The sequence below is a fragment of the Genypterus blacodes genome, unplaced genomic scaffold (genome assembly GCF_046128005.1).
Source record: "Genypterus blacodes isolate CSIRO-AG114 ecotype Tasmania unplaced genomic scaffold, CSIRO-AGI_Gbla_v1 ptg000003l_1, whole genome shotgun sequence".
NCBI lineage: Eukaryota > Metazoa > Chordata > Actinopteri > Ophidiiformes > Ophidiidae > Genypterus > Genypterus blacodes.
In genome coordinates this window covers 4,887,845-4,906,729 of record NW_027466817.1, presented here as the reverse complement: position 1 = coordinate 4,906,729, position 18,885 = coordinate 4,887,845, and the positions used below count along the sequence as shown (strand labels likewise).

Genomic DNA, 18,885 nt, shown 5'->3' with positions numbered 1-18,885 from the left:
TCTTGTTGGATCAGGATTGATGCTATTGTTTCCTGTCAGCTGAAGAGGGGTTATCTATGAAAGCAGCCTTATTGACTGAAATTGTGTGTGTGTGCTGGTGTGTGTGTTTAGATATTTTGTTTGCATTCCCTGTGTGTGTGTGTGGGGGGGGGCTGCGTGTGAAGTGGCGGCGCTGATTAGCAAGTGTTTTCTGCTGCAGACACAGGACGCAGGAGAATGTCAGGACGCCAGCATTGCTGCAATCCCTTTACTCCCCTTTCCCTCCCCTCATCCCTCCTCCCGTCCCTCCCACTCTCCCTCTTTTCCTCCCCTCCTCCTCATCGCACCATTTTCCCCCCTTTATCCCTCTTTCGCCTACATTCTTTATCTCTTTCCTCCCATCCCCCCCCCCCCCCATCCAATAACAAGGTGCTGTTTCGTGGAGTAATGGCGTTAAAATGTGATGACTGCAGTTACACAAATGGGAGCTGGTGGTGGAGCTATTTGTGCATGTGTTTATGTGCTTATCACTTTCTGCCAGGGGGCGGAAGAAATATACCAGTCCCTTCTTTAAGTAAAAGTCTTATTAGCACAACGGGAGACAACTCGAGAAGAAACCCTGCAATAAAGGTCTCATAAAGTAAAAGTAAAGATTAAGCACATTCACCATTACCAGCAGAGTTTAGTCAAGTTAATGTACTGATTGTAAACAACATCACTATTAGATTAACCTGTGCAGTATGACGATATCTGCTAATGATAGATAAAATTACACTTATAAGGTTTTCACACACTGAAGTTTGTTTAGTAGAAAATATTATTTCACCATTTTTTGGATATTTGCTGATTAAATGATAATAAAACTCTTGCACGTCTAAAATGCACTGAATCACTGTGCTGACAGAAGGTGTTGGAGTAAAAATATTTCACTTGACATATTTACACATCACTGTTATACTGACATACTATGACGTAGCTGCTGTCACATAAACAAACACTGCAAACCACAATCAACTAGCCAGAGGGAGCTGAGGACCTACAAAATATATGCTATCAGCCCCAATCCCTACAAACAAACAAACAAACAAACAAACAAGCAAGCACGCACGCACGCACGCACGCACGCACGCACGCACGCACGCACGCACGCACGCACGCACGCACGCACGCACGCACGCACGCACGCACGCACACACACACACTTGATGAGAGAGAACAGACAGTATTGCATCAGTATTGGTGTACTGCAGCAGCACATATTGACCTGGAACTGAGACAAACTCAACCAGTGTATACATTAGAACTCTCTCTCTCTCTCTCCCCCTCTCTCACTCTCACACAAAAACACACACTCTCTTTTCTCCTTCTTAATCCCCTCATCCCTATAGCTACCACTGTATTGTATATTCAGATATTCAGTGATGACAGTCATTCTTAGCAGCGATGGAAAGTTTGTCCACTGGGTACTACCACTGTCCTACATGGGCAAATCCATAAGGGAAGATGAGGAAACAAACACATACACACACACACACACACACACACACACACACACACACACACACACACACACACACACACACACACACACACACACACACACACACACACACACACACACACACACACACACACACACACACACACACACACACACACACACACACATTGAGTCACGAAGAGCAGCAGTGGCTTGGCGGCGTGGTGTTGGCATTGTCTGTTCAGAGGCGAGTGTAAACAGATTGATTGGGCCGCTACTGCAGTTGCTCATGCTGACTCACCCTGTACATTACAGCGAGGGAGAGACGCAGGATGGAAAGACTGTGGAAAGACACTCTGCATTGATGAACCAGAAGGTGGAAACTACATCTACTCCACTAAGTACTCAACAGAAAAACAATTGCTCGGGATGTGTTTTCATTTTGTGATACAATCCATTCAACGGTTCTCAATCCTGGTCCGCTGCACCGCTTGCAGCTCTCCCTGCTCGACACACACCATAGGAGCTTAATCAGTGTATTCTTTTAACAGTTATAGTAACAGGCCAGAAAATTTATTCTGGCAAGGAATTCCTCAACGGACCTGGAAGCATAAAAATCTTAAAATCCTTCCATTTCTGCTCTTTCCCTCCAAAGTCTTCCACTATGGAGATAAAAGGTTATTCACATGGTTGAGCGAAAAACACATCATCAATAATGTATCACCATGACAGGGACCATTTCTCACATTTAGCACTTGTACTTTAACACTTGAGCTTTACTTATTCATTATTACTTAAATAGAATTTTGCAAGCAACACTTTTACTTGTAATAGCTCCGTCCCCATCCCCCGCCCATGTTGGTCATATGTTTACTTTAGTAAAGGATTCTAAGGGAGGAGTCCAAGGTTATCCAGGGTGGGGGTGGGGGTGGAGGGACAGAGGAGGTGGGGGTAGGGAGGGTCAGAGAGGGCAACAGCGCACCTGAAGCAGCTCCGCTAAATGTCTGTGGACAAATGTCGTCCCTTCCAAGGCGCCCCGGCTCTGATTAGCAATCTGTCCCCGTTTGATGCTGGTTTGCGGAGGCGACGGCAGGGAGAATGTGCCTGAGATGGTTAGAGGGACTGTTACTGCGGCGTCTAAACTGGCTGGTTGGCTCGGGGGGTGGGTGGGGTTGAGGAGAGGCAACGTGCTGTGGCGACGCTGGGGGCGGATGCACCATTTTTCTCATCCAAAATGAGCCCAATGTCACTGTGACAGCACAGCGCTCCTCTGAGGGCACCGCGGGCCAGGGGGGAAAATGATGGATGAGTCGCCAAGCAGCCTCTCCTGCTTCATCACTGTTCGCACACGCACACAAACACACACACACACACACACACACACACACACACACACACACACACACATACACAAACATGTACTCAAAGTCAGGGAAACACATACACACTGTAACACAATGACAATGCATACCTATATTCACATAAAGGCATATGGGGATACACACATGCCTGTACTCACATCTGCACAAATATGAGACAAGCACACTGGAAATAAGCTCACAATCGGCCATCTGGGGATATCCAAACACACAGGGAGACACACACATGCATGTTCACACAGTCTCTGAATGATTTATTTATGTCCACATGAGTTATAATTAATCACTTGGATATATACACACTCCAGATGCAGATGTGTATTTACATGGCTTGTCAGTTACACACACACACACACACACACACACACACACACACACACACACACACACACACACACACACACGTGCACAAATAGTCACACTCACGCACTGTACACAGGCACGGGCTTCATTATGACTGCAGCCTGGGCTAATGCCACAAGATCAATGACAGATCCTCTCTCTCTCCCCCCCTCCCTCTCTCGCCCATGTGTCTCTGACCCAAAAGCACCAGCGCACAACCATGCGAAGCGCCCTGCAGCGGTTATTCCTTCCATGACCGAGCAGTAGCCTCCAATAAGGCCCTTGGGTCATCCCATTGCTAATACCCCACCGAAATCCCCCACCAGTCCCAATCAGCACACCATTTCAGGATTAAGGGGATTAGTTTCCAATGCAATTTCTTAAACTGCTGATTACCTGCACAAAATTGTAATGAGTGATTTGTAATTTGCCTCACATTTCTAGTTAAATTAACGTCATGCAAGAAATGAAAAAATCCCATAAATTCAATGTGTCTCTCTCATCAAAATTGTACTAAACCACCCAATTGTTTAAAATCAGAAATATCAAAAGCAGCCGTAATCAAATCACTGTATTTTTACAGTAACTGCAACAGATTACAGATGGTATCTTTTGGTAATCAGATTGGGTTAATGCCATTACATCTAATCGAATGCTCCTCAGAAGTCAGTATCCACGCTGTCCTCATGCAGATGCCGGTCCGTACAGGCGGCGAAGGAGAAATATGGATAGCCTCTGGTGAGCAAGGAGCGTACAGCAGAGAGGCCATCCATCACGACCCTGCGGCGGAATGCTGTGCACGCTCCAGCCGCTCAGACCCCGTGTCTCGTAAGAGGGGTAGGGGATTGCGAAGAGACAGGACAGTAAAGAAGGGCTCATAAACATATTCCCTCAGGATGGGGGAAGGGTGCTACGTAAAATCCTACATGGGCCAGGAGAGAAAAAAAAGGCCTCTTAGATTGATGGACTGCGATTCTGCGCTTGTCGTGCTTTTCCTGCAGGACAATACACAAGGGTGTATGGCTATGATTACTTGTAGTCATGGCTGGGAGTGGATGGGGGCTAGTGTCTAAATATTAGGATTAATGACCATGCAGGTCTGTCTCATGAAACATCATTCATGCTTCTATTGCATTCTATTGCCATGCAGGAAAACAATGGCATTGCAGAGGCCATTTGGGGTTGGTTTAGTAAACAAAATCTATTTCCTTTTGCTACCTTTGGATCAGATTTCTATTGCTGTACAATTTGACAAATCTGCAAAAATAAATAATGTGTGGGGCTGGTGGGGTGGAGGTCAACTTGAGGTGAAATAAAACAAAAATAGGTGAAATAATGAGGGTTATGTGCTGCTAACTAATGCATTCAAATGATTATGCGTGCGATTAAATTGACCACCTATGGGATCAGGCGGGTCAAAGCTTTTTCCCCCTCCCACCACGGCACATTACTTCCACCAAATCAACTGCAGAAGGTAATCAAGCACTACATGTACCTAGGAGAGTGAGACGGTACAGTATGACACAGCACAGAGGTAAAATCATTTGCATATGTATGCACCAGAGCAAAGCAAGTGGCCGCTCAAGTAAAAGTTGCTTCCAATTTTGTGACATGATCACTGTAAACAACAGTGTCTAGATAGCATTTGACTTATGTTACGACTGTGCAAGAGACAGCTGCAGCAACGACAACAGAGAAATACAGATGATGATTTACAGCATGTGCAGTAAATGTTTTGTGATTTTGTACACACAAACAGTGTGTGTGCAAGCATATCATTGGAAATGAAGATAATTATATAAAACTAGAAAATATGTAAACTACAGTAAAATTGAATGAATGAATGAAATTGTATAAAATTGTATTACAAATGATAAAATTACACAGTATGATTTGCTCATGGTGATCTTAACTATGTACAATAAAAAAACATATTCTTCAGTTAATTTAAAGAGTAAACCAAGGTTTTTTTCCTGTAATATAAAAAAAACATGTTGGGTTTGTTCTTGAGTTAAAGGCTGGCCAGTGGTTACATTGTGTGCCCAGAGCTTCTGCCAATGGATTGCTTTAAACAGGGACTCAAATACATTAATGCACATGCTCAGTACACTTCCTTGAACAATAGAATAGAGGAATCCTGCAGAGCCGCCTGCTGCTGCACTATGTGAGCTGAATTTTGGATGAATGAGCCATTTATCTGTGTTATACCATTATAAAGGCTCAGTCTCCATCAAATGTGAAGGAATCAATTCAGCAGTGAGAAAAAATGTGATTATACGTGTGAGCAAAGGAGGTTTCTGTTGTCCAGTGTATTGTACAGCAAAGCCTTGTAACTCATTCTATCCGGCGTCAGTGATTCAATCCACAAGCGAACAAACACGGTCAGTGGCTGGTGGAGGCCCGGTGCTAACTGGACACTTTTTCCCGTTGTCCTTGTCACTGTACCCGCTACACGTCCTGTAACTGAAAACCATGGGCCAGCAGTTCTCCTATCCTGCCACCACAGAGGCGTCCGTCTCTCACACCGACCGGTGGAGATCTGTGTGCTGATCCTGCTCGGTCATGTGGCAAAGAAAATATACGACAACAATTTCATCTCTCTCTGCTCTCAGTTAGAGTTTCCCTCTGGTTCCGGTCTTTGTGCTAAGCTGTGCTAAACATGTCCTGATGATCTGTCACATGCCATGAAATTGAAACTCCCAGTGAGGGCGTGTTCGCACATAGCAGCTTTTTTTGATGTTCTTCTGTCTCTTAGTAGTTTGCCAACATTTTGTAGTACACTTCTTTTTTTTACCAAGAATTCTGCCAAAAAAGCTCAAAGCTGAATCAAACTAGTGGGCAAAATAAACTGTAAAAAAGATAAACCGTAAAAAAGTAAAAAAAGTGCAGTTGGCAGCTTTTAAGAACTCTCTGCAGTGTTTTTTTCTACTCAAAAGATGCAGCCTGGAAATGCAAGCTAAGGCAGCAAATAAGTGTATTTTCAAAGATGTTGGACTACTCCTTTCAACAGGACAGTACAAACTTACACAACAGAGCTCAAATCTAGTATGTTAAAGGGAATCATGTTCACTTCTGCATGCATACTCTCTACGTGAATCCGGGTGCCTTAAGTACACATTTTCCTACTCATGTGAGCCGTTGGTGAATCCGCCCTGATCAGCTGTGGCAGCCACATAGCGGAGGCTTCAGAAGACAGGCATTGATTTGGAGCAAACTCTTTGTGGATCTTTCTGGTTGGGTACACCTTTCCGGAGCTAATGAGCAGCCATCTTCATTCGCTGCCAAGTGAGACGTTCCCTTTCATGTCTCGTGTCAGGAAATGCTGCCGATTCATTACCGGCGAGGGGGAAGACGAGAGAGGAGGGAGGGAGGATTGGGGAAAATAGAGAGTATGATGGTTAAGCCTGAGCTTTAAGACAGACAGCCACGTCCCCTAATCCCCTCTGAGCAGCCGTAAGCCTTTCCGTTATCACTCTTTAGAATTGTGCGTCCTTTAAACACATTAACTTAGGTCCTAATGCTTGGCCCTTTTGTATGGCACAGCAAATGCTCACAGCCGGTCACTGGGCTAAGAGGAAGGAGACGTGCTAATAGCTGTCAAACTAATTAATTGGATAACAGGGTTGTTTTTTCGAAAGGATGCGGAATATGAACGCATTATGCAGGTAAGCTCCGGGCCATTTCTGCGTTAACAAGAACCTGAAAACACAAACATTTCTTCAACGCACACCTTCCCTCTCCCGCTCTCGCACACAGGATATGCCTGCGAGTCCTCAGTACACATACAGTGAGGGAGAGAGGAAGCGCCTGGCTGTGCTTATAGGTCTTATGGGACTTGGATCAGAGTAACATTCTCACTTCCCTAACCTGAATTCTTCCACCTGCAGCGTCTGTTACGTCTGCCGGCGGACTTGGGCAGACCGATGTTCTTTTCAGGCTGCCAACATGCCACAGCTGTTTTAGCATCATGAATAAATCATAAAAGAAACATAGTAAATGCTTTACGCTAGAGCAGAGTTGAACCAACACACAAAGGCTCTGAAATGAAATAGGAGTTGCAGCCACCCAGGATAAGCTGCTGACAACCAAGACTACACTTTTTTTATCCAAACAGAGATCTAATTCTGAACATTGTGATCCAAAAATACCATAGTTATATCTACTGCATGACATACAGAAAGTAAAAATGTATTAGATCTGATAGAAGTGTTTCAAAATATGAACTATATCACAGGTGGAAAGTTATCAAGCACATTTACTTTCATTTATCTGGGGGCATTCGTCTGCTTTGCTTCAGAGAATATTTTTACTGCATTACTTTCATCCCATGGAGCTGTAGTGCATATTTACATGCGGGATAAATGTATCATTGGTATGTGTATTAGATGAAATGTCAGTAATTTAGTAATCACAGTGACCATTGATCACAACAAGCACTTGAATACTTCTTCCACAACTCTAACTGGTACTAGTTTTATTCTGAAATGGATGTTGTCATGCAATGAGTCACAGCAACAGGACCAAGAGTTGCTCCCTGCACAGTGCTTTAAGTGCTGTTTGTTTCATCCCAAAACACAGTGCAAATACTTAGACACCCACCATTGCTGCACAAAAGCTTCTAAGCAGAGCACAAACACTGTTTTACTGTTGTGAGTGCTTTGTTCCATGTGCAGTGTCTGTGCCTGGATGAATACGCCCTGATCCTGCCTGTGATCTCCGGCAGCACTAAGGGTCACGCTGACAAACGACGGCCGCATCGACTGGTCCACCGATCCGACGGGGCGAGCGCGGGTTGTTGTGTATTCCGTACGCGGCGTGGCTTAGGTGCTGGGTGTTTGCTGAGACAGCAGATGACTCGCCGTTGCTCTTCCTGCCCCTTGCTCAACCAAGGCAGGATAGACTTAATTGCCTCATTAGCAAAAGGGCCAGCAAGGAGTCGGCCTCTTCCCCATTGTTCAATGTCAAGAGTGCAACCGAGAGGAAAGGTTAATGGAGTAAACAGCATCTCCCTCACCTAAATGGAAAAATGTTTGTTTTCTACTATGGGGGGCTGCGGTCAAAGCTTTATTTCACACCGCAGTGACACAAATCTGCTTGTGATTTCATTTTATCTATCAATACACAATTCTTACCTTCATTATTCTGAATTAGACAGTAGGACCCTGCTTGCTGTTGGTGCATGGTAATTCCCATTACTGTCTTTTTTGAGCTTGGACCAATCTAGAAGGCAGAGTCATCATGCCAACTTTAATTATTTTAAGAGGCTGAATTTGCAGACGCCGCTTTTTCTTCCTCCACAGCAACTTTTCACTCACAGACAGCAAATCAAGCCAAATGCTAACACTCTTGATTTCTCTCTTAAAAAAAAGCCACACACGCTATAGAAATTTATGTGTGCTGCAGAGAGCGAGAGAGAGAGAGAGAGAGAGAGAGAGAGAGAGAGATAGTTCCCAAAAGCCTCACATTTAATCACTTATAGAAAGACATGCCGTGCTTATGTTTTCACTCAAAATGGCAGCGTTCATTTGCCCAAATTCTCACAAAAAAGCTTCACCTTCCTCGTGCAGCGACGATAATGAGACAATTTCACTCAGAGCGCGACAGTTTGGACAATCGCGCCAAACCGCGACAGGCTTCTTAACTCCGGTCCTAAGCCCTTGTCTGTCTCTCAAGCTTTAGTCGTCTACAGTCGGTTGGAATGAAACGACGTGACGAGCCAGGCAGGACAAGTATGAAGCATGGAGCGCAACTGCAGGAGAAGACTTCGAGCTTTACGTACGCTTCAGGGGGGAATAAATGTACGTCTCTTCCAATGGATGAGTTGGGAGATTTGTTTGGAAAGTTGCAAGGATCAATTTGCCAGTCCCTGAGGAACTCTACGGTAGTGGAGTGAGCTCAGACAACCAAAGGAACAGGACTACCCAAGGGCTACAGAGTGTCTTTGAGTGTCTCTTTCCTTGATAACATCATGAGGTCAGTCAGGTATAACTGTAGCATCTATAGGTACTAGCAGCTTATAGGTCAAATCCCACTTGACTGCAGGGAGGAAAGCTCATACATTTACACATCTGCATGGGCAGTGGACCGTAAAGGCTCCATTTCATCAACAAGTCAAGACTAACAGCTTGGAAAAAAAACAAAGGTGGTGGTGCCATCTGTTCTGAGCTGCTATGCTGGGAAAAGGATGAGAAGGAAAAAGCTTCCTCAGCACCCGTGATAGGCCGATCACAGTTTAAGAAGGTGCAACAGAGTCTCCCGGGCTGTTAAAGGGCGCGGCGCTCTTTAAAATGACAAACTGAAGGTGGAGAACCGGACGGCAATCAGTGCCATTTGCAAACTTAATTGTGGACAACCTTGCAGCTGATCAATGATATCCAGTGTGCGATGTTTTCACTGTGGCATGAAAAGGCCAAATGGCTGGTGTTGTGGTTGCGTAATTAAACCATCCGTCATACACGTTCCACCAGAAGAGAACAGGACTGGCAAACACACCAGGACCCACGTTGTTGCTTTATACAGCTCCTACTGACGCTGAACAGCAATTAAATGAGGTTATGTGGTTGTGATGAGCAAGGAATTCGCTTTTATAAAGGATTTAATCAGCACAATAAACACACATCTTTAAGAGTGTTTAGAGGTCATTTCCAATAAACAGATTCAGGACAGTATTCAAAGTTAAAGCATCATCAACTTTTTCTTCTAACCAAAATAAAATTAAATGTAAATTTCCGTGGTCAGTTAAGTATCTAAAAAAAGGATTTGTGGCTAAGTCTTGATTTCAGCAATCTCACACTCAGAAAGCAGCTCCAGACCCTCCAGATGGCACTCAGGTCTTCTGCAGGTAAACCACTTTGTTTTCCACCATTCTAATCAATGACCACGGAATTCTCTCCCTTTCAACCGCGATCCATCTTTACATGTTTCCAGGCAGTACACTGACGACCAAAAGGGGCTGAAGATAAATGTCTGAAGGGCAGAAGGGGCCTCTGCTGATTAAAGGCGCTAATGCTTTCGGGGAGAGTGGCAAGGAAAAGGGGAAATGGAGTGAGACAATGGAGCATGTGGGTTCAAAACACGTAATGGAGTGTCCTGCTTGCTGCGCTAATAGACTGTCTCAAATTGAAAGGAACAGCAGGCGTCTAAATAGAGCGACGTGGAACATTTCCTCCTGTTCATTCAGTCTGCTTCCAATTGAAAAAGCAAGAGAGGGAGGAGAAAAAAAAGAAACTACTGGGCCGCCGTCGTTTGATGCGGCACAAGTTGCTCTTGTTCATCTGCAATCAATTGCAGGAATTGAATTACGGCTGAATGTCATGCAGAGCGGAAAAAACGCCAATGTTTTGTGCATCTGTGCAATACTGGGTAAAGAAAATAAATGTATGTTCCCGGATTCCTCACTGGCTGCGTGAAAAATCCTTGGCTTTAAGATTTATGGGGATGCCTCCCCGCAGCCGCAGCCTGGCTGTGAGCCGTAATCTCTCGCTGATTCTCATCTCAAGCTGTATGATACTGTTTGAATGTCCACCCGATATTTGGACATAACGATCAATAATCACACTGTGAGACGAGAGACCGCACACAGGTTGGGTTCTGACAGACGCTCCCCATGACCAATTATAGTGTTAAGTGACTGCTAAGACATGAACAATTATTGGCATACTAGTTGCTGGGGCTTAAGACATTTTGTCATTTGCTGAAAAATGTAATCCTGAGGAATTTGGTCGTCGGGTGTCCAGAAATAAAAATGACAAAGTGTCTAATCAAAAGTAGAACGATAATATATCAGCTTGTCGTGAGGTGTTCAGGCTTGGCCAACTTTGGACATGTTAAAATGGTTTTCAGGTGACAGGGGAAGTTTTTGATGAGACACACGCTATTTTTTGGAGATTAGGAATGCTTGAGTGCAACTGTAACACAACTGAAGCAGGTCCTGTGCTGCTCACAGCGTACATGTAAATGATTAATCCATAATTTGCTTGCTTTTTACTCCTTTGTGTCATTGATGCAAGCGGATGCAAAGCTGCTTGAAGGTGAAAGACGCCTCAGCAACGGGTTTTTTTTGCTTTTTTGTTCTCCGAGCAGTTTTATTTCCTGGCACAGTCGGATCACCGGCTGCACAGAAAACACAGACATACCTGGTTTGAGAGAGGGGGAACACATCAAAAGCATGTTCTGCTTAGTGAAGACAAGCATGGCAGCTTTCTTCCACGCCGCCCTTTTTTGCGGAAAGCAGAGAGCGTTTGAACGCACCGCAGCTTTCAGATGGTAGCAGCTCAACCCCCCACAACTGATAAACAAACAATTTGAAAACTTCTGTAGGATTTACATCACACAGTTGAAGAGCACACGGGCGTGACAGATAGAATCGGATCTGCTGCATTGACAATATCTGCAAATACGACTAGCAGAGGGAATCAATCCCATACCCCCCACCGCTGATAACACAACCATTTATCTCCTCGTTTTGATCACAATCACGTAACGTCATTTAATTATTTATGCTTTGCAAACTGCAAAACGCTTGATTTAAATGAAAGAAATTAAATAAAAATACTAACACTGTAATTCCCTTTGCTCCATTGACTTTCATGGTTATTCACGACAGCAAATAAGGCAGAAATCCCCGCCTTTGGAGAGAAACAGCCATGAGATTACAGAGGACTAGAGGCCAGTGCAGTATGGTTGTATAGATTGTACACAGCGTTCTATTGTAGCTGTTGAGTATCTGATCTTGTGTTCTATTTCTGCGAAGTTAAATGAATGATTCCTCTTCGGTCCTATTTCAAATTGGTAAAGATCATTTGAAAAACACAGAGCCAAATTATTCTAGAGTTAATCTCGACGGTTTAGTGAATCAATTTCTGCTTCGGTCAGCAGGAGCTGGTTGGAGATTTCTGAGGCGAAGGGGTTGACTTATTTATCTGACGAAGTGAGACGGATTTCTGTCCATACTGGCATCTTGTAGTCATTATATGTGGTCACTGAATGAATGAATGAAACAAGACTGCCTTAAAAAAAAGAACAATATATGTCTTCATGAAGCAAATAAGGGGAAAGTTTTCTTCTCTTGTCCACATTTGACCTTTCTAACCAAATCCATGTTAAGAAATGAGTGAGTGAGTGAGTTCTTTAACAGCATTCCCATATGGAAAGAGCAGTTAGGTGTAACATGTATGGATTCTAGAGACACATTTCATTTGTGTGCCCCGAGCATATCTGTTTACTGTGGCGTCATGTGTAGCCTGCGCATGTGTCTCCAGTTAATGTGAACACGAGCCTCTCCAGAACATCTGTCAAAGATTAGCAGTAAAGTGAAAGAGGCAGTTCCTGTTCGTACGTTCCAAAATAATCTGGCAATGATTTTGCCGGTGAAGGATGAAAAGGGGAAGGGTTTATAGGTCAGGAACGCTACACAAACCCGGCTCTGTTTGGGCATATGTCTTCAGTTTTACAAGTTACAAAGTGACAAAAGGCCTACACAGAATAAAGCTTTGGGAATGACGGGTGCGGCAGAGCGATGTGGAAACCGTCAAACAAGGAGAGATTGTAAAAATAGGCGATGAGTGCTTGAATGAAAATGTCCCGCTATAAAAATACGGCATGCCTAGGTGCTCTACTGTAAGAATGAAAGCGCAGGCTGTACAAACAGGTAGGCTCTTACCTACAAACGCTCTCATTCTGAGCGTGACACACAGCGCTTGCTGCGACAGAATGGAAAGACCTTCTGACTAAAAGCAACGCGATCAATGAAATATGAAGAATCCCTCAGGTACACAAAAGGACGCCTTGTTATTCAGAAAGGCATCGCTGTCATTCAAAGGCCGCATGCATCGGGGGGGGAGAAGGACTTGAGAGGCAAAGCGGGGTTTGATAATGATACGGGTCAGTGGTCTAGTAGGATGAGCAGACCTCTGGGCTCATCTGAGGGGCTACTCAGTCACCCTCCATCGGTGTTTTGCCTTCTAGAACGCCCTGCCCTTGCTGAGCCATTCAGAATTTGCTTTTTGAGTAACACAATCCTGTCTCAATGGAAATGTGTTTACACTTTGTTCTGCATGTCAAATCGCTGACATTGAAGGTGGAAGGGAAGTCTTTTAAACTATTGGGAGCATAACGCCGCCAGCTCTTTGCTAGATTGCAGAGGCTGAATTGTACAGTCATGTCATGCGGCTTGAATGCAATATGTACTCAGTATTGATTGGTGAATACATATGCAGTATGCATCCTGACGCCTGCTCACAGACTGTCAACATACAAGATGCCAAGGTCACCAAATTAACAGGAAGTTATCTGTTTTTACCATTTAGAAAGACAGAGTGGAAGTCATGAATTGCATTGAGAAACAACAAACCAATAGGTCCTGAACTGCCGGTAACATGGATAAATCAACACGCCCACGCAGTGCGAGGCTAGTGAGAGAATGTTTGGCCTGCGTCCATGTTTAACAGTCTGTGGTTGTTGCCGGCTCAGGCCTGACGCAGCTGACCAATCATAACACATCAGGCTTTTTTTGCGAGGGCACCTTAAGGAGACCGCCATCAAAAACAGTCTGTTTTCACTCAGTGTGCAAAATGTTTTTACTGTACATAAACAGTGTCACATAGAATGTAACGCCGGAAGTCATGTATGTGAGGCTTCTAGCATTAGCTCATTTGCAGCTCTTGTCCCAGGATGCTTCAGTGAGAGACGGTACAAGTGGAAATAGAACACAGAAAGCATAAAGTGAAATGTCCCCTTCATAAATAATGCAGAATACAAAACATACTCAAAATAACCAATTATTACCTAAGCATATACACTTTGATTATTCTAAATGCATGCCACAAGGTGACACTCAGATACAAGGTGTGTAAAAATATCCTGATGTAGCCTGAATGCATCGTACCTACATGTGGAATATCAAAAGGACTCTGAACTGTAGGAATGTCAGAAGTCTGAGGCTGGGTGTTGTGCTAGCGCGCGACTCAGGCACACAAACACATCACCATGTCACTTCATAACCTCTGGCTCCGGAGCCTCCTGTCATCTTCACATTTCAGAGATCCCCTGCCTACTCCGGCAGACACGCTAAATATAGAATGGGGACAGAATTTGTTTAGAGCCATTGCTCTTTATCTGCATCTTTCGCTAATATGCACGTGCGACGCCGAAAGAAGAATGAAGACAATGAAAATAACACACGATGGCAATCCACTCACTTTCAGATTAAGGAGCAGGTGCCATGGCTGCAAAGCTGCTTCATTTCATCCCTATAACATTTGTGTCAGGTGCCTTATAGTGCGTTATTACTTCCAGGACAGTCATTTTTACATTCCCTGATTGTGAGTGGTTTAACAGTGGCACATGGACCGGGCTGGGCAGTCCATCAGCAGGCTCTTTTACCTGCTGAACCTGTCTCTCACTCATCTGACCTTGTTCTGTTTCTTACAAAGGCACAGTTACAGGCAGGAGCTACGGAACTCTGTGGGTCGGTTAATTGCGGTCCTTATCAGTAATGTGGACAGTGGATATTACTTCTCCGACAGATATTAAATTGAGGATATCTCAGTGCTTGAGAGGCCGAAGCCAAATGAAAAGGAAATGAGGCCCAATTAATTACTATTGATTCTTTTCAAACAAAACAGCCACTTTGTCTCTTTGCTTTGCCTCAGTGTTGGTCTTGAATTAATATAGACAAACTTTCGGAAAATGCCCTTCAGCACATTCCTTAGCCTGGGGAGTTAATAAATCTCTACTTTGGTCGGTTAAAATTCTCTTTTGGCTGACTTGCAGAAATGTTGTTCTCAAATGAGACACATGACGTAGGTTGGATCTGGATCTGGATATTATTCCTTATAATATTGTGTTAAAAGGATATATTGTTTCACATAACTATACCTTCTAGTGTTTCAGGATGGAAATGTTTTACCATGGCAGCAATAGAAAGTAATTTAGAGGGAAAACCATCTTTGACCTACCAGATCATGCACAACCACGCCAAGTAACAACTGCTGGCGTTTATCATCATCATCACCACCACCGCCATCATCCAAGCTCTGTTATTGAGATAATCTACCTCTTTGAGCTTGAATCAATAGCAAACAGAACGTGGCTGATGCAGTAAACCAAAAAACGTGGTTGCGGAACACTCAGTGCCGACTCAGCTCGTTCACATAAGCCTGGATCAGTGACCAGCACCACCAGCACACAATAATGACCATCATTAGAACTAAAGCATATATAATTCCACATGTGTTAATAACTTCAAATAAGGATATTATGTGATTAAAGTTTCATTTGGCATCTGTCCTAAACCACACAAGAAGCCAGAATGGAATGACTTCAGTTCTATATGTTTACTATCCAATTTAGGCTGATGATCCACTGGGATGAAAATATTGATACCACAAATGGCGTGTAAAGCAGCACGACTTGGAACCAAACCAAAGCAGACAAGGCTGGAAATCTTGGGGTGTGTGCTCTGTCCAAAAACGGACTCTATAACCTGTAGACTCTCATTACAAAAACACAACTAGGAAGACTTGTGTGCAGGCGGGGGACCTCCAACGCCAAAGTCATTATTGCATTATTCTGACAAACCTTTAACATCTGGTAAGAGATATTCAAACGATGTGATCTGGGTGGTTAGTGTAAATAAACCTATTTTTATACATTTTCAATTGTTCATTAATGTTATTCATCCATTCATCCATCCATGAGTGTTAACCAAACTGGATAGAGTCTCAAACAAAGGGAGGGGTCTTCGTTTCATCCAGTGAACTTTTACCCCCGACGTGTTTCCACCTTTTCAGAGGTTTTACTATTAAATCCATCTGTGGTTTTGGAATAAAGTCTAACTGGTGCCTGTAAGATCCGCCTAAATTCTAACAGCAGTTTCTTAATTCGTGCTCGTAAAGTCATAAAGGGATCCCTGCATGCGTGCCACATGAAACCAAATTCTGACATCATTCCCAATTTCTGATGCAGGCTGGAAACATTTTCCAGACAACAAACAAAGGGGGGAAGAAAAAAAAAATCACATATGATCGCGACAGACAGAACACACAACCTGAGCCACATTCTTAGATAATCGTAATAATAACATATAGACGCTTTGCTGATTGTTTAAAAATGTTAAGGTTATTTCTATAGGAATGGGAAGTGACTTACCCAGAAACAAAGAGCGAAATATTGCAGACATCACGGCTGGAAATCCCACATGTAACGGTGCTGGAAACAATGCGCTCAGGCTGCTGCCTTCACGTTCATGAGCGCGGCACGGCGAAGCGGCGCGCCATCGGCAAGCGAAGAGACAAATCAGACATAAATAAATCTTCACTCAGCGTGTGTGAGTCCAGGGACATCACATATTACACACACACGCCCCGCACGTCTGCACCTTCCCGACAACAAACGCGGATCGTCCACTTCGTCGTCCTGCTCATGGTACTTGGCGTCAAATCAAAGTTCCGTGGCTGTGTCTCTCTCGTGTCTGCTCTGGCGGTGGGACGTGTTGTCTCCGGGTTCCCCCCCTCCTGTCTCCTCCTCGGCAGTACTCTCCTCCCTTACGCCTCCGCGGCACAAAATGCTGGAGAGGAGGAGGAGGAGGAGGTGGTGGCTGGTGAGGGATGCTGAAGGATGGAGACCTCTAGAGTCTGAAGTTCTCTCCCACAGCCTGATCCTCCTGCAGTCCTGTGGAGCGTTCAGGCTCCTTTGACACGCTTCATTTCACTGTGTAACCATGTGTAACTAGATACAGCCTTACATATAAACACTTGTTTTGTGGTAGAATGGCACAACAACAACCATCAAACCTACTACATTGCGTTGATATGGGAGGGTTCTCAAACTGTGCTACGTGTACCATAAGTGGCACGTTCCCAGTGACAGGAGTTTTGTGCGGACAATTTTAATGTCTGAAATCTGCGGATATATTGTGATTGGTTCTAACACTAACAAAAGAACAGTTTTCATTAAAAACAATATGTAGATGCTCAGTTAGTTTGTTTTAATGTCATTTCCAGCGCCCCCTAGCCTGTGTTATTGTGAATTACATCCAATCAGTCAGCATTCCTTTGGGTTTCACTTTTGTCTCGCAAACACATCAGAACGTATTCTTTAATCTATCAACTTTATATTCAATGTATTTACTAATACCAACATCCTCAATACTGTCACTGGGTTTGTGTAGAATACATCAAAAAGCAGTGTGTTTTAAATGAGGTTAGCATACGGGAGTGTGTTTACCTCATTTACCTCAGGACTATATGCTGGTTTTCCTCTTCCTCGTCTCAACAATCAACAGATCTCTCTCTCTCTCTCTCTCCCTCTCTCTCTTTTACTCTCTCTCTCTCTCTCTCTGGCCCCCTCTGCCCTGTCGACTTTGAGTCTTTCTCACGCACAAACATACCCAAAGGGATGAGAGCATCAAATACATGCAAAGGCTCCAAGTAACTAATTTTGCAGGATTCAGATAAGAACTGGCGAAAGGGACGTCTTTGTTTCCTGTCCTGTGTACCGCGCTGTATTGTGTTGTGTTCTCTTTACAGCAACACAACAGGGTTCTTTCCTTGCATTTCTCCGTTCCTTTCTGTAATTGCAGACGAAAATAGAAAGTCACAGTCGGATTGCGGCTCATTTCTTCCGAAAAGACTCACAGAAAACAAAGCTACAGCGCGACGCCACAAACTACAAAAGCAAATCCTGCTGTGCGCTCTTTCAATATCAGCTGTCAAGCTATGATGGATGGGTGGTTATAACAGACTTATTTGCTCGCGCAATCACCACAACGTGCAGAACAGCCCCATAATTGCACTGTAATCTAAGTTTAAATGAAAACACTGGACTGAGAATGCGTTTGATTGCCAAAATATACACTCATATCACATCTATGTTCAATGTTTTCCCAAAGGAGGAAAGGATCTGGTGCCAGGGTGCAAGTGTGTAGCTGTGCAAGTCGTTACACAGCACCGGGGGTCATTGTGATTACTCCTTTAAAAGGATAACCTCACTCGTGTGTTAACAGATGACAACACTACATGAGATATGGGACGGATGGAGTCGGTGTTGATAGTAGCGACTCGGCTGCCCCGGGTTACTTGTCTCATATGCAGTGTAGATTGTACCACACGGGAAGCGACCTGTCTGCGTTTGGTGGCTTGGCCTTGCTGCATGATGTAGCACCCCAATGCAGATGGCCTCACAGATGGTTGATATTTATACCACGGGGCCTTGAAAAGTCACCAGCGTGGAAACTGCTCTTTCTCCCTGATTAGTTTCACATCACCAAGAGCACAACAACTCTCTATCCCCCCCCCCATTTGTCAGTGTGCTGAAAGCATACAACCATTTCTTATGAGGAATTACAAGAAACGCGCTGGTGTATTGTTTAAAAATGAATAGCGTTTGTTGTGTGGGATGAGGTGATGATGGCGATGTTTCCAGACTCTCCTCTCTTGTGTCTTTCTTTCCTCAGTGCATGAAACTGTAATCCTACTAAGTGCAAGGTCCATGATTTTTTTAAAAACCTCCAGACATACGACACGGCTTGTATGTCCCGCCTGAGGCTCTCTTTACTTACGCACATTGGATTTGATTTGCAATTTAAATGCGCGCAATAAAACGGACAACTACACCTGGTGGCTGAGACGGACCACCATTGGAGAGTGTTTACTTCACACACTTTAGAGCAGCTGCACCTCCTTCATCATGAAATCACAACCAGGT

The 18,885-nt window shown here is 44.1% G+C and overlaps 1 protein-coding gene across 1 annotated transcript in view; it reads right to left on the bottom strand.

Annotated features, from left to right (window-relative positions):
* The window catches only part of clmpb (CXADR like membrane protein b), a 63,172-nt gene extending 46,416 nt beyond the window's left edge, over nucleotides 1-16,756 (bottom strand). Inside the window, exon 1 of the mRNA XM_076145042.1 lies at nucleotides 16,330-16,756. Coding sequence (XP_076001157.1) covers nucleotides 16,330-16,360 — 31 coding nt within the window. The 5' untranslated portion in view covers nucleotides 16,361-16,756. The remainder of the gene's footprint in view (nucleotides 1-16,329) is intronic.
* Between the last annotated feature and the right edge of the window lie 2,129 nt (nucleotides 16,757-18,885).